This window comes from Pecten maximus, chromosome 2, assembly GCF_902652985.1.
Source record: "Pecten maximus chromosome 2, xPecMax1.1, whole genome shotgun sequence".
NCBI lineage: Eukaryota > Metazoa > Mollusca > Bivalvia > Pectinida > Pectinidae > Pecten > Pecten maximus.
This window is the reverse complement of record NC_047016.1, coordinates 9,051,935-9,068,288: the sequence shown is the minus strand read 5'-3', so window position 1 is coordinate 9,068,288 and position 16,354 is coordinate 9,051,935. Positions and strand designations below refer to the sequence as shown.

The 16,354-nt window shown below is 37.6% G+C and overlaps 1 protein-coding gene and 1 long non-coding RNA gene across 4 annotated transcripts in view; one reads left to right on the top strand and one right to left on the bottom strand.

Annotated features, from left to right (window-relative positions):
- Positions 1-300: 300 nt before the first annotated feature.
- Positions 301-4,540, top strand: LOC117316580. Its single transcript, XR_004529902.1, has 4 exons — positions 301-446; positions 1,441-1,594; positions 1,886-2,067; positions 4,376-4,540. It is a non-coding gene; the product is annotated as an uncharacterized LOC117316580 (long non-coding RNA).
- A 1,401-nt stretch (positions 4,541-5,941) lies between these two features.
- LOC117316569 (peptidyl-glycine alpha-amidating monooxygenase A-like) overlaps positions 5,942-16,354 on the bottom strand; it is a 36,075-nt gene continuing 25,662 nt past the window's right edge. Inside the window, exons 6-9 of one of the 3 annotated variants that reach the window (XM_033871213.1) lie at positions 14,884-15,041; positions 12,688-12,931; positions 8,884-8,980; positions 5,942-7,126 (exon numbers count right to left, since the gene is read on the bottom strand). In XM_033871213.1, the coding sequence (XP_033727104.1) occupies positions 6,574-7,126; positions 8,884-8,980; positions 12,688-12,931; positions 14,884-15,041 (1,052 nt within the window). In that variant the 3' untranslated portion in view covers positions 5,942-6,573. The remainder of the gene's footprint in view (positions 7,127-8,883; positions 8,981-12,687; positions 12,932-14,883; positions 15,042-16,354) is intronic. The other 2 variants (XM_033871223.1, XM_033871233.1) reach the window with 2 other exon arrangements.

Below are 16,354 nucleotides of genomic sequence, written 5' to 3'. Positions count from 1 at the left end.
AATCGCAATTAAATTAGTATAGTGCATCCTATCATCCGGAACTCCTCGTTTTTTTTTCAAAAGGTATAGCCAATCCGAGGGTGATCCGAATGTGCATCCTATAATGGGACTGAGACCACAATGAAGTACGAATGAAGTCCCCTCAGAAATGTATGTATTTCATGGAAATAAATCAAATGCCTGTTTGAACTTGATTTTTGTCTATGAATTTAATGTAAATTTATAGTAGAGATGTCAATCTATGTTTTGTGATGTAAAATATTATTATTGATCATGTATTTTGTGCACCAGGGTCCTGTGTGAAAAGTCCTGATTTGACCTCTACCCCTGACCCGGATGTATATAATCCACGTTGGTGACACATTTTGACAGCTATCTCCAGAAAATGCCGAACATGCTATGTTGAAACTTTCATATTTTGCTTCTCACATGTTGGTCTTGGCCAGGTGAGTTGGAAAATTGGATTTGAGATTTTGGGAATTTACTATGAATTTTAATGTTACAATGAAACATATAGCGAAGCTAATTGTGGTCTCGGTCCTAATATGATAGACTGTGAAATCCATGTTTTTGTTTGTCAAATCCACATTTTTTGACCGATTCTCATAAAATTTGCCATGCTTATTGGCAGATTTATGTGTGATAGGTTAGTAAAGTTATTTTTCAAAATCAGGTTGAATTTAAATTAAAAAAAAAAAAATTTTAAATTAATTTTTTTATTATTTCTATTTATTTTTTTGACAGAACAGGGGCGCTGTTTATAGTGTCTACATTTTTTTGTAATTTGCATATTTTGTGATATTGTGTATTCATACACTATATTTGAAAGTAAAAATGGAGGATTTTTTTGAATTGTACAAGTGGAAGCTATCACAAAACTCTGTGATTAGCCCAGCAAATGGCACCTGCAGACTATGGACAGGACCTGTGACAAAGACAGGAAAATATGGAATTATATCTTTTAAGGACCCTGTTGATTCAAGTGGAAAAACATGCTCATAGACTTGCTGTTATTGTTCATTTTCAAAATTTAGGCTTGTCAAGTGATCTGGATTGTTCGCATTTGTGTCATAATAGTTTATGTATAAATGTAGACCATATAAGTTTGGAACCCCATTTTATTAACAATAATAGACAGTATTGTTTAAATTCAAACATTTGTCATGGTCATGTAGGTTTTAGGGACTGTTTGTTAAATTTGAAAATTTGAAATATTTTGTTTTAATTTTATTTTTTGAGTGTATTAGCTATTGTATCCGGAGACACATTATTCCCGACCATCGCCACGGGGAGGCTCCCTCTTTAGGTAGTCATATAATTATATGTAACTTTTTGTTGTTGTTGTTGTTGTTATTATTGTTGTTGTTACATATGTGTTTTTGAATTTTGAATTCTGGTTGCCAATATGTCTCTTAATCAATTTTTCACTTTTCAATACAGATGATCCTGAAGCTGATTGTCTCCCCTGCCATGTTGCGGAATGATGGATCTAGCTACCCTCTTCTGTAGTCGGACTTTCGAGCGGACTTGGACCTTTTCTTATGATCTTTATGCTGTGCTGCCAGTCTTGATAGAGCTCTCTTCTTCACTTCAGGTTTGTATTGGTGTTGTCTTTGGTACACTTCCTCTGAGCTCAGTTGATCAAGCTTATGTTTAACTTCTCGACTCAGAGTACCACCGAGGTGTTGACCTTCTGTTGAATAGCTTTCCCGGCCGTGTTGTTGAGAGTTAAGATGGTGTTGTCAAGTCTCCCCTCAGCATTCCGTCCAAAGTTCTGATATTTTGGTAGAGCGACATTGATGCCTCTGTGACACCCCTCATTTTTCTGAGTTGATGTGTTGAGTCTCATTGAATAGACAGCTTCAGTTCTTAACTTCATTTTCAGGAGCTCCAATACCAACATCTGGTTATCTGGCGTCATCTGAAGATGATGTATCTGGTTCGAACTGAGGAACATTGAGCGCACCCACCAGTTGTCACCGTCATCTCCAGAGCACACCTCGGAGTGCTGACTACACTTGGAACAGTCCCCTGAATAGCACGACACGGTGGCATCTAACACATCAGGTAAGCGACTGGTGATAGTCTCCATGTTACCGTTGTGTGTTTTCATGAGGGATTTGAAGACCATGCTGCTCCTGGCTTTCACGTCTTGGGAAAACACCTTCTTTGAGTGAGACCTCATAAGTCTGGTACGTCCGGGAAACATGGAGTCACTGAACTTAGCACTGTTTGATTTCCGAAACTGTGCTCTACCTATGTGAATCGGGTCAGCCAGTCTCTCCACTTTCCACATCGGATGAAGGGCTCGCATGGCTTCCTGTAGGCCTTGGGCGCTAGAACCATCTCCATCCGTAGTGGCATATTTCACAAGGACACCCTGTCTGGTCAGCTGCTCCCCAATGTCCTTCCCCATGGCATACTCGGAGAGGCCGTCAAACCGGCTGGTGTTGGCTGTGCACTCAGGGTGACCACTCGGACAGTCAACATCATACCCTTTCCCTCTCAGCCAAGCGCCTGTCCAGCAAAGTTTGTTGTGGAGGGCACGTCCAAGTATCAACTTCTTTGGAGAACACGTCTCAATTCCCAAGCTGATTCCCTGAGAGGCATTCAGACCAGGCTTCTTAGAGCTTCCAAATGTAATACTGTTGTACCGCCCATCCACAGCTATTTCGATGGTGCTCGGAGACTCCTGTCCTCTCAGGGTGTTGTCCTGTACCACCAGTCGAGTCTTTTCCTCCATATCTGTTTTGTTAAGGGCCGTAATCTCCCGTGACACCTGGTTGGCCTGTCGTTGCATCCTATTTTTGGCACCTGCAGGTATGTTCAGGTGTCTTAGAAGAAGTCTAGCTCCTTTGGTGCTGACGGACTGTCCACACAGTGCTGAAGGTAGATATTTATTTATCAGTGCTGGCTTTGGTCCGGGCTTCTCCGAGTCCGCTTCTCTGTAAAGTTTGTAAAGCTGAGACTTGTACTCACACTTGACACACTGGACAGAGCTACTCCATCCCAGGGCCCATTTCTTCTCGGACACTAGTTTGAATACGGGTACTGTACAACTGGTGTGACATTGCTCTGCGTGTATATTGATGACATAATTCCACATCTTCATCATCAAGATAACATCAATTATCCGGTTTCCCTCTATTTAAGTCTCCGAGGCGGTTGATGCATGTATTGTACAGGGTCTATCTTCGGTGTCCGCTGCTACATTGGATTGACTTTGACTTTCGGTCTTGGTGTTGTCACCAGCTGAGATACTTTGGTGGCGGTCAGTCTTCTGGTCAGAACTGGGGTCACCTCTGTGTTGACATGTTTGTCCCTTACATCTTGGAGAACAAGGCCTTTATTCTTGGGGGTGTTTCCAGGTTTGAAATGGTTATTTCTTCTCTTTCTGTCTCCCTTCATACTTTTATTGGTCAGTATTGGTCAGTAGTGGTCAGTAGTGGTCAGTGGTGGTCAGATGTGTTTGGAGTACAAAACTGAAGTGAAGCTGAACACTGATCTGGTAATTGTGATATACACATCAGTGCCTGTTTGATAATTGACTTCAAAGATGTTTTGAGAAACAATTGAGAGAGGCTGGTATATTATCATTAAACAGATATGCCCATTAAGCCCCCTCCCTCACCCCCACCCCTTCCCTGCCTCTGGCTAGACAGCCTAACAGTACATGTAAACAAGTGCTGGCTACAGTGTGTCCATGTGCATGTCTTTAGTATTACCTGTAGATTATCTCATGTTTTTATGAAACCTAATTGATACTTTGAAGCAGTTAAAATATCAATTTGATAGCAAAATTATAGTATTTTAAAACAAAATTAGATTTAAAATCTTAAAAAAAAAGTTAAAATTTGAAATTGAAAGCAAACTTTGCATAGCTATATGCAGGGAGTATTAAAGTTTACATACCACTTTACAAAATTGAAATATCTCATTTATTGAAAAATCTGTTTCATTTTTTCTTACACATGGTGTCAGAAATATATACAGTAATTGTATGTAGAATTGTGTCTTAATTGTCAGTGTCAAGGGGGTGTTTTTAGATCTCTCTAACTCCTGTTTTATGTGTCATAGAGTAATTCTGTTTTGACCGCATGATTTCAAATAGCTCACAGTTTATGAAAAAAAATATTTTTTAATTTTTGACAGAAATAGTGTCCTATAATAGGTCTGAGACCACAATTAAGTACTTCCGGGTTCAGGCCCCACGAATGAAGTCCCCTTCAGAAATGTATGTATTTCATGGAAATAAATCAAATGCCTGTTTGAACTTGATTTTTGTCTATGAATTTAATGTAAATTTATAGTAGAGATGTCAATCTATGTTTTGTGATGTAAAATATTATTATTGATCATGTATTTTGTGCACCAGGGTCCTGTGTGAAAAGTTCCGATTTGACCTCTACCCCTGACCCGGATGTATATAATCCACGTTGGTGACACATTTTGACAGCTATCTCCAAAAAATGCCGAACATGCTATGTTGAAACTTTTATATTTTGCTTCTCACATGTTGGTCTTGGCCAGGTGAGTTGGAAAATTGGATTTGAGATTTTGGGAATTTACTATGAATTTTAATGTTACAATGAAACATATAGCGAAGCCAATTGTGGTCTCGGTCCATATGCTTTATTTCCTCCCTTGGGTTGATATGGAGACGTGTATGTATGGAAGAAGCAGCATATCAAAATGCCAGCTATCCTGTCGATAAGTTCATCCTCAGAATGTCTCCCTCCAGAGCAGGAATGAGCACGAACCATGGCTTTATTAGACTCCGGATATAAGGTTAAATGTGTGGCTAACTTTCAGTGAAAAATTGAAAGATAGATAAGGAAATGAAGGCAGAGGAGACAGGAAAATATCTGACTAAAAACCGGTACCCGGACGGAACGTCCTACGAAAGTGGATGATAGGTTAAAACGGAGGCTAAAATGAAATACAAACGAGGGAAGTCGACGAGAAAGTACCCCAAGAACATGGAAAAGCGTCGCATAGACGCGAGTCATGTTACAGTGTACAATTATTAAAAAAACATTTGAAAAAATGGCGATCAATTGACGAAAAATTAGCCCTTGAATAGAATGAGGTTTGCTAGAGCCGGTTGCGACCGGTTTCTTCGGCAGTGTGACCACATTGTCCCGACTGCTGCGATGTTTGTCTTGGAACGCACGGATGGGTTAAACTTAGTTACCATCCAGTAACTGCACCTTAGACTGAACTTACTCAAAAGGGATAATAATCTTGGCATCGCTGGCGACGTTGAAGTCATCTCGTCATTCATTTTCGTTGAAACTCCGATCGTGTATGAATATTTACAAAATTGTAAGGCTCTTTTTGATTGGCTAATAGATTGAACAGAATTAGAATTTTGCATAGGCAAAAATATTTAATTAGGACATCCTTCCCGCACCAAAGGAACATGTGTCTTCCTTAAGTCACTCAATGCCTAATATGATAAAAATGTAATCAGAAACAAAAGTGGTACCTGTATTATTTTCAAAGTTACACCATCTTCAATTTGCGGAACGGAAAGAAAAAATAGAATAGCTTCAACCGAGCGACTCGTTAGATCACAGGGGTTGGCTATGAAAATGATATTTTGATTGATTTGATTTGTGAGTATCATCATTTATCATTATTTTATAATATTTACTATTTATCGCCCTGGTTGAAAGTCGTATCTTACCATAATCAAATCATTTTTTGTGTGATTTAGAACTCAGATATTCGATCCTTCCTTGAGTACATTCCTTTCACTCTATCGCCTATGTTGATCGTCGGCATGCTTTTGATTGACAAATGACAACAGAGACCATGCGATGATAAAAGTTGTCAGTGATAAAAATCAGATTAGCCAATCAGAATTGTTGGAGGTCAGATACGATCAGTAGGAAGCTATCAATGTAGTTACATCGCAAACAAAAAATACAAAACATCGTTATGGAGTGTGTGACATGGCACATTATTGTGAAACCGACATAATTATGGAATACAATCGAATATCTATCTCGATGTTATAATCTTCCAATCACAACTGATTACTGGATGGTCGGTTAGGGACTGGAGGGTAGTTACTGACAACGAGGCCAGGGACTAAAAATAACAAATTAGGAAACCTCTTTGTTTTAAAATCGAAAGTGACCGGTGGCCATGCTTGTTAACCCAGGACACAATGTATTCCTACACTGACCGAATCACTGCAAATTGTAGTATACAGCCTCATATATTACAGCATGGTTTACTAACGAGATAAAGGAACGTACCCCACTGAATATAAATACCAACCTTTTAATTTTCTTAAGCTATCCTTGTAACAATACTGAAATGTACTCAGACCTGTAATGGCGGTATGTACATAGGAGATTTGCTGGTTTAATTGAGTAAGCTGTACATGTGACGTAATGCATCATACTGTGTAGGAGATTATAAGACAGCGAGAAATTACTTTATTTTTACTTTTAATTGGCGATTGATATGGTCTTTAAAGGAAATATCCTCATATCACAAAATCAGTTAACATTGAAAGTAAGACATGCACTAATGCAAGTGTCTGTACATTAGGATGTGATTCTACCCTTGTGTTAAAGACATTTTACTATCCTCAACCAATTTACATTGCTCTTGACAAGTCTCAATTTCAATATCTGTTTTACAGGAATCAATGGCCGCCCACAATTCCATCAATGTAGACATGTGTTGTAGGGAAAGGTGACGGTACACACTCACTATTTCCCCACTGAAACATTTGTTAGTCGACACCACGTCTCTGACATACTGTTTGCATTCTTGTGTACAAAGATCGAATGGTCTACAAAACTTCCGGAGGTTTGAAAATATTTTCATCAAGTCTGGATGAAATGGATTTAAAATTGATTGCATTTCGCAGCCGTCAATCACCGGGAACTTTGATGGAAAATCTATTATTTTACATAAATCAAAATCTTTCCACGACACACAATAGGATCCTTTTATGTTTTCAGCCGGATAGACACGTAAGAACACGTAACACATTTCATCTGAAGTGCCATCGCCCTCAAATGTCGTCGTGGTTTTTCTAGTGGAGTCGAATACACAGGTTGTTTTAAGTTCATCCCCAGGCAGGACTTCGATAGGAGGGTCAAAACTGGAACAGCAAAATAATTTGTGAGTTCTTAAATCATGTCCGACATTCTAAGCTCAATATTCCTACGCTGTTTATTTATCTTTTACACTTAACTGAAATACACCTGGAAAAACGTGTTCGCTCCTCCTAGTGGAGGATACGAGTTAACTGGAACAGTTTCTGATAATTATGCGCGTGCTTTTGATCGTTTAGGTACAAATAAAATAACTGTTGGTAACAGCCTCGAATTGGTTTTATTTGTAAAACTTCAAGGGATCAGTGAAATTTGTCCACGCCGTAATGCAGGGGTCCAAGATATCAGCGAATGATTCGTGTATAAGTATTGCGAAATACCGACGCATTGCAGCAAGGAAAGTCAATATAAACCATAGGGCGGTACGGACATCGTTGATCACACAATGATCAAGCAATTAAAACATGGGCGGGTACATGACTCTCGTTTAATCCAATTCAATTTTGCGTTAAAGTGGTTACCCACGATGTTGATCTCACCTGCTTGAAATAGAACAGAAACCATGCGATGCTTCTAAAAGTAGCCCTGCTGTTAACGAAGGAAGTTAACTGTTTTAGACGTTTATCAGCTGGAAACAGTTGGATTACCTTTATTTTCTTCCCTGTGCATTTTTATGTAATAATAACATTAAACCCGTTCATAACCTAATGGAAAAAATGCTTAACTACCAGTGTTTAACGACGAAACAAAAGTCCATCATTATTGCATTTTATTATTAATCAAGCTGTTTCGCCTTGAAAATATGAACAAACTGTGTCGGATGTAATGAACACACCCCGTGTAAACTATTCTGTCGCTGACACACGTGTCCACTATTTCTGCATCAAATGTTAACTTGTGTCCAAATATCACATTTGACGTGTAAATCATTCAAGCGTCGACATACGTGTAAATCATTCAAGCGTCAACATACGTGTACATCATTCCGGTTTCGACATAAACGTTTTAACTATCCCAGTGCCAACATGAAAGTGCAAACTATCCCGGCGTCAATATAGTGTTAACAATCCCGACGTCAATATAAACGTGTTACATGTAACTATCCCGGCGTCAAGATAGTGTTAACTATCCAGGCGTCAATATAATGTTAACTATCCAGGCGTCGACATAAACGTGTTACATGTAACTATCCCGGTGTCAACATAAACTTGTTAACTAGCACAGCCTCAAGATAGTGTTAACTATCCAGGCGTCAATATAATGTTAACTATCCAGGCGTCGACATAAACGTGTTTGCTATCTCGGCGTTAACATAAACGTGTAAACTAGCACGGCCTCAAGATAGTGTTAACTATCCAGGTGTCAATATAATGTTAACTATCCAGGCGTCGACATAAACGTGTTTGCTATCTTGGCATTAACATAAACGTGTAAACTAGCACGGCCTCAATATAGTGTTAACTATCCAGGCGTCAATATAATGTTAAATTTAATTTAAATCACTTCATTTTTCTCTCGAACCAGTGTTCATTTCCTCGTCTTAGTCACGAAAACGTTTACGTTCTAGAAAAAGCTTTCGGACTATATTGTTATATTAACCTGGTTAATAGCATTCTTGGAGGATGTGGTTCAAATAACATTTCTATTCATGATGTTGAGATACTGTGTATCATGAAACCCTCTTGAATTATTTCTGTATGCTTTTAACCACGAAAGGTTGTACCAACGAAACAATTTGAAAGGTCTAAACCAAGAAAAGAATACTCACAAATAATTAATATCATAAAGTATAACATGCACCTACCCAAAGGCAAAACTTCCGTCGTACTCAAACGTATCTTCGTTAGTGATATCTCTGATCCACACTCCGTTTCTGAACTGCTGAAGTTTTTGTTTTCTTCCTATAATAACAATAGAAAAGTAATGGATATACTTGCAGTTTAGTTTTCTCTATATTCTCCCAATTTAGTGTTATATATTTTATCACCATGAATGATTTTCCTGTTGAAGCAATCTACAACTTGGATGGTTGAGTCCCCTAATAGCCAGTATGATTTTGATTACGTTTTAACCGTAACCCATTGGCTGTGTTTTAACCGTAACCCATGGGTTGTGATTCAACCGTAACCCATTGGTTGTGATTTAACCGTAACCCATAGGTTGTGATTCAACCGTAACCCATTGGTTGTGATTTAACCGTAACCCATTGGTTGTGATTCAACCGTAACCCATTGGTTGTGATTTAACCGTAACCCATTGGTTGTGATTTAACCGTAACCCATTGGTTGTGATTCAACCGTAACCCATTGGTTGTGATTTAACCGTAACCCATGGTTTGTGATTTAACCGTAACCCATTGGTTATGTTTTAACCGTAACCCATTGGTTATGTTTTAACCGTAACCCATGGTTTGTGATTTAACCGTAACCCATTGGTTATGTTTTAACCGTAACCCATTGGTTGTGATTTAACCGTAACCCATTGGTTATGTTTTAACCGTAACCCATTGGTTATGTTTTAACCGTAACCCATTGGTTATGTTTTAACCGTAACCCATGGGTTGTGATTTAACCGTAACCCAATTGTTGTGTTTTAACCGTAACCCATTGGTTATGTTTTAACCGTAATCCATGGGTTGTGATTTAACCGTAACCCAATTGTTGTGATTTAACTGTAACCCATTGGCTGTGTTTTAACCGTAACCCAATTGTTGTGTTTGAACGGTTAATCATTGGTTTTGTTTTAACCGTTAACCATTGGTTGCAATCTGATTAAAATCAGCTGTTACATGGCTACGTTTACTATACTTTAGATGTTCAGGCGTAGTGGATAGTTAACGTACCCATACAACAGCTGATTTTAATCAGGTTGCCAATGGTTGTGTTTTGACCGTGTATCGTTAATGATGTATTACCCGTGTTATTTTTACTGGCACTATATTCATTGACGTGATCGCATAATTTATCAAATATAATAAGAGACAAAGCACATTTAAGTTATATCAGTCAAATTGTGAAAGCGAAATAATTATAAATGATAAGGGGAAGTAGTTCACGGAGGACAAGTCTCCAATACCTCATCCATTCTTGCATAAACAGGTATATATACAAGTATATCAATCTCAGCCATATAAACACACTGTCATAGATAGACATGTATCGCATGGCTAACAACTACTGTTTATATAGAGTACAAGTAGTTACAATATCATTATACATACAGGTAATAGACAGTAGTCATAGCTCATAGGTCCTTATATGTAATTTAGAATCAATATATTCTTAGCATCGTGTATGATATATAAATATTTTACTCGTATATTCACACAATATTATTTCAACATATATCTCATTTGCATACTTGCAAACATTTGCACACATCCTATGATATATAGATATATGTGTGCGTATCTTATTTGTATACTAACAAACACACATACATAAACAAACATATATCGGATCTAACATTCTAAAATAGTAGATACATTTTCATATTTATGAACACAGAAACATAGCACACTAGGAAAGTGTATGCCATGTATATACCATAAATATATACATACTAGAGCATGATAAAGCGATATAAAACAAACACATATATCTCCACTATCTATGGATCATAATGGATGTGCAGCGAGGAGATATCAGTAAAGAATCACAATAAGGAAATTAATTAAGTGTCGAAAAGATTTTTAGATAATAAATGCGGATTCTAAAAACAAATAAGTACATTGCATTGCATTTATAAGAGAAAATGAATTGGAATTAATAACTGCAAAGAAAAAATAAGAACAAGAGGAAAAAAGCATAGAGAAATGGAAAAAAAAAAGAAATAAGATTGGTTGGAGCGAGATGGAGATGGAGGAACAGTACTAAACAAACACTCACAAAAATATATGTATATTTCACATTATATAACTTTATTACATAGATAACATTTCGGCCTTTTGGAGGGCTGAAGTTGAGAAAAATACAAGTGATACTTGTACAAGTACCGATTAATGATTAAATACATAGAATCATAAAAGAATGAATAACTATATCAGATGAATTAAGCATTATAACTTAATTAGTTTTTCCCATTTTCTCCATTCATTTTTCAAACACATCCTTCTATAAATATACTGCTTCGTGATAATTATGATTTCATTATCCACTCTATTACTAGGGAGGAAAGCCTGATGTAAAAGGCCAAATAGAAAAGATGTTTTGTTTACTGTCTTTGTACTTTCTCACAGTTTCTGGCTTAGAGTTGCATAGTATACATAAAGGGGAGACAACTAGTCCAATTTTAAAAAGAAATGAGTTTGTTGTTAGGATCTGGTGAATTATTGTGAACTGAAACCACTGTAATTTTGTATTTGTTGTATCGCAGAAACCCCCTTTTTCTAAATTTCCTATTGTGTACATTTAGCCCAAATCATATCTGCATATTAGAAAATCGCCTTAATAAATCCCACATATATTTTGATTAAAGATTGGGTCCTCCGAATTTACACTTAAATTCTGCCCCGTGAAGATATTTGATAATTTGGTAGACCATAGACCTTAGTGGGGGGTGGCCGTAGTGAACCGTAATTGTCTTAGTCGTATTGAGCGCACTTATACGTAGTAGTTGCGTAGTTATAAGCGTAAAATTGGAGTGTAAACTTCAAGAAACACATGATTTTGCTTTTGCTCACCCCGAAACTTTCTATGTGTTCAAAATACCTTTTCGATCTACCGTAGTTTACCATAATAGAATTGCGAAACGATTAATACTACGATTCGACCTAAGTACGATTAGGATCAACTCGGAAACTTCAACTTGTCTAATTGCGGTTTACTACGGTCAGATAGACTTCTGCCCTGCAGGTAGGGCGTAAGAATTGTACCTGCTGCCCCCATTGCATGATATCGTAAGAGGCGACTAAATTTGGGATCTTATCTTTTCTCTTCTTTCTTAACAACTTTCTTCTTCCTAATGTCTCCCTTGACAATGCCTCACTTTTGGCCTTTAGTTGAGCGTTCGCCGCTGTGAGGAAGGCTTTGGGTTCTGTCCCCTAGCCGAGACATACCAGAGTCTTTAAAAATGGTAGTTGCTTCTCCTGCTTAGCGCTCAGCATATTTGGAGTGGGACGACTGGTTGGCCCGTTGTCAGTATAATGTGACCGGGTGGGGTGTGCTGCTGGATGTCTTCGGCAGTATGCTTCAGTGAGATAGCACTTTAAATCGGCAAAAGTTCCGGCCTATCACAAGGAGACTTAACACGAACATACCGCAGCCTCCCAAAACACACATACGCACTCACCACACGCATACATGTCGCACGCATGGGAGGCCGTCCTTAAATGACCTTAGATGTTAATAGGACGTTAAACAAAATAAACCAAACCAAACCAAACTTCGGTCAACCAAATGTGTGAAAGGAAGGTGTGGCCGTCAGATATGACCGCGACTTTACGGATTAAGTTAGGTCAGAGGTCCAATATATTGTAACTTACCCATGAGGTCCAATATATTGTAACTTACCCATGAGTACTTACCCATGAGATCCAATATATTGTAACTTACCCATGAGGTCCAATATATTGTAACTTACCCATGAGGTCCAATATATTGTAACTTACCCATGTAGTGCATGTGGTTTTGTGCCTTTGAGATATATAGTGGTCCCGTCAGGTAGTGCGAGGAACATTCACTACTACACCAGCCATCGATTCTCACCTCCTCCTGACCGGGTGGGAGCTCGAAGTATTTTGTACCCACCACGAATATTTTCGAATCAAATAGTCGGAGGTGTGGAGTGTAGAACAAGTTTATTCCAGAGTTATCTGTGTAGTCAGGCCGACGTTCAGGGTTGTTCCAGTGAAACTGATATTTGAAGGTAAAATGAGGTCCTACCTCGTTACACATTGTATTACACTAATACAGGTTCTACCACGTGATAAATTGTATTACACTAATACAGGTTCTACCACGTGATAAATTGTATTACACTAATACAGGTCCTACATCTTAATACAATTGTATTACACTAATACAGGTCCGACCACGTGATACATTGTGTTACACTAATACAGGTCCGACCACGTGATACATTGTATTTACTTGTACAGGTCCTACATCGTTATACATTGTATTACACTAATACAGGTCCTACCACGTGATACATTGTATTTTACTTGTACAGGTCCTGCATCGTTATACATTGTATTACACTAATACAGGTCCTACCACGTGATACATTGTATTTTACTTGTACAGGTCCTACATCGTTATACATTGTACATTGGTAGCACACTACAGTAGGACAGCCTGGCCATGGGCGATTTTTTTGTTAAGCAAATAACTCCTGTATTATGACTATGCATAAAAAATGAACAAATAAATGTACACTATCATTGGTATATTCAGTATGAAGTAGTACTGTATACAGGCTTCACATTTGTTGAAACAAAAATTAATAAATTGGTTCCGAAATTTAGTTTTGACAAGAGCGAAAACTGTACACAGCCCACAGTAAAGGTAAGATAGCAGGAAAACGTAATTTACAACATATGTCAAAACAAGATTAATTTTGTCTTTGGGATAGATATATTTAATTTCAAAAAGGTTTCAGAAAAAAAAATGTGTAGAGAATTGTGTCATTTTGGGTCAAATATAATATTTTGCAACTTTTGAGCAATTTTTAAGCTGTTACCATGGTAATACAGCTCTAAAAATCACAGAAAAAAATAAGTTTACTCCTTCAGAGCAGTATTAAAATTGCAAATGTTGTTAAGATTACAAATATATATATATCTTATTAGAGGTAATATGTAGGGTTAACTGGCAATGTTCACATATTTATATTATTCAGAATTGGGCATTTTTACTGTAAACTGATACCATTGTATTTCTCTTATTTAAGGTCCTACATCCTTATACAACGTATTTTACTTATACAGGTCCTACATCCTTATAAAACGTATTTTACTTATACAGGTCCTACATCCTTATACAACGTATTTTACTTATACAGGTCCTACATCCTTATACAACGTATTTTACTTATACAGGTCCTACATCCTTATACAACGTATTTCACTTATACAGATCCTACACCCTTATACAACGTATTTTACTTATACAGGTCCTACATCCTTATACAACGTATTTTACTTATACAGATCCTACACCCTTATGCAACGTATTTCACTTATACAGATCCTACACCCTTATACAACGTATTTTACTTATACATGTCCTACATCCTTATACAATGTATTTCACTTTTACAAATGGTAGTTGCTACTCCTGCTTAGCGCTCAGCATATTAGGATTGGGACGACTGGTTGGCCCGTTGTCAGTATAATGTGACCGGGTTGGGTGTGCTGCTGGGTGTCTTCGGCAGTATGCTCCAGTGAGGTAGCACTATAAATCGGCAAAAGTCCCGGCCTACCACAAGGAGACTTCACACAAACATACCGCAGCCTCCCAAAAGACACATACGCACTCACCACACGCATACATGTCGCACGCACGGGAGGCCGTCCTTGAATGACCTTAGCTGTTAATAGGACGTTAAACAAAATAAACCAAACCAAACCAAACCTACATCCTTATACAATGTATTTCACTTATACATGTCCTACATCCTTATACAATGTATTTCACTTATACAGATCCTACATCCTTATACATTGTATTTAACTTATACAGGTCCAACATCGTTATACTTTGTTATTGGATGGATTTCTTTAACAGATATACGGTATAAAAAACGAAAAACAAAATATTTAGACATGGATTTCGAATTTGGCGATACATGATTATTGTTTTACCTGTAACATGACTTTCTTGAACCCTGTTTTCCCTAACCGGACACCAGTGCCTGTGTGAAGACATATGCCATTTGAACCAAGTCCCCAGCCAAATATAAACTCCGTACATTGAGGAGTGTACATCCCACAGGGTTCTGGCTGGTTATATTCTGCTTCCTCTAAAATACAGAGAAACGATTGATTTTGATTGATGACACTTTTGAATCTCACTATGACATTTCTTTTGATCTATTTCCAGTCTTCTTTTTGGTCGCCTCCTGTCACCAACACTTTAGTCCCTAAGTATTACTGACGAGTCTAAGAAGAAAGAACTACTTGTATGATCTCCCTAACATCACTGACGAGTCCAAGAATAACGAACAAATTGTATGATGTCACTATCATCAATGACGAGACCTAGACTAACAAATCAGTTGTATGATGTCCCTAACATCACTGACGAGACCTAGACTAACAAATCAGTTGTATGATGTCCCTAACATCACTGACGAAACCTAAAATAACAAACCAGTTGTATGATGTCCCTAACATCACTGACGAGACCTAGACTAACAAATCAGTTGTATGATGTCCCTAACATCACTGACGAGACCTAGAATAACAAACCAGTTGTATGATGTCCCTAACATCACTGACGAGACCTAGAATAACAAATCAGTTGTATGATGAACCCGACAACACTGACGACTACCAGAAGGATGAATCAGCTGTTTGGTCTATACTGTATCTAACTTTTTTTGTGTTGAAAGGTGCTAATGTCTTATGTGTTTTTTTGTACATTTCTTAGCGAAGGGAAAGACAGTTAAAGGCTAATACTGAAGCTGTACGAAAGAAAAGCAAATATGATGATCCAAATAATAACATTTATGTTGATCATATAATCATATGTGTATATACTAGTACGTGGGTATGAGTAGTACTCCGAATGATGGAAACTCAAATATTAGTTCTTAAAATGTGACGTTAGTCGGAGACGATTCGTGTCATTAAATGATTATAGGACCACTAGACCTGTTCACAGAGAAGTTCCCCAAGGAATGACGGTTGTTTATCATATACGAGTTAAACATGATAAACAAACTTGCTCATTGGCGAACATGTTTATCCCATGGTTGTTTTACTTACAAAAGTGAGCGTATCGGGGTCAAACTCTCTTAATGTAGCAACTAGATTCTGTGAACCGAATCATTACGCGACAAAAATATAGTACATAAGGAAAGACAGTTTATTATCTCTTTTAGATACACAACTAATACCTTTTGTTCCATATTTGTAAATTATTAAATTAAAAGGTTAACCAATCGGAATTGTTAAAGGTCAGAGACGACCAATCGGGGGATTGAAAGTGGTTACACATCGCGGTTTAAGCAAAAACAATAACACAATGCTACGAATTTCCTCACATGACATAGATATGGGATAAAATACGATTTTACTAGGGATCGTCCACGTTTTCACATTTAATATGTCT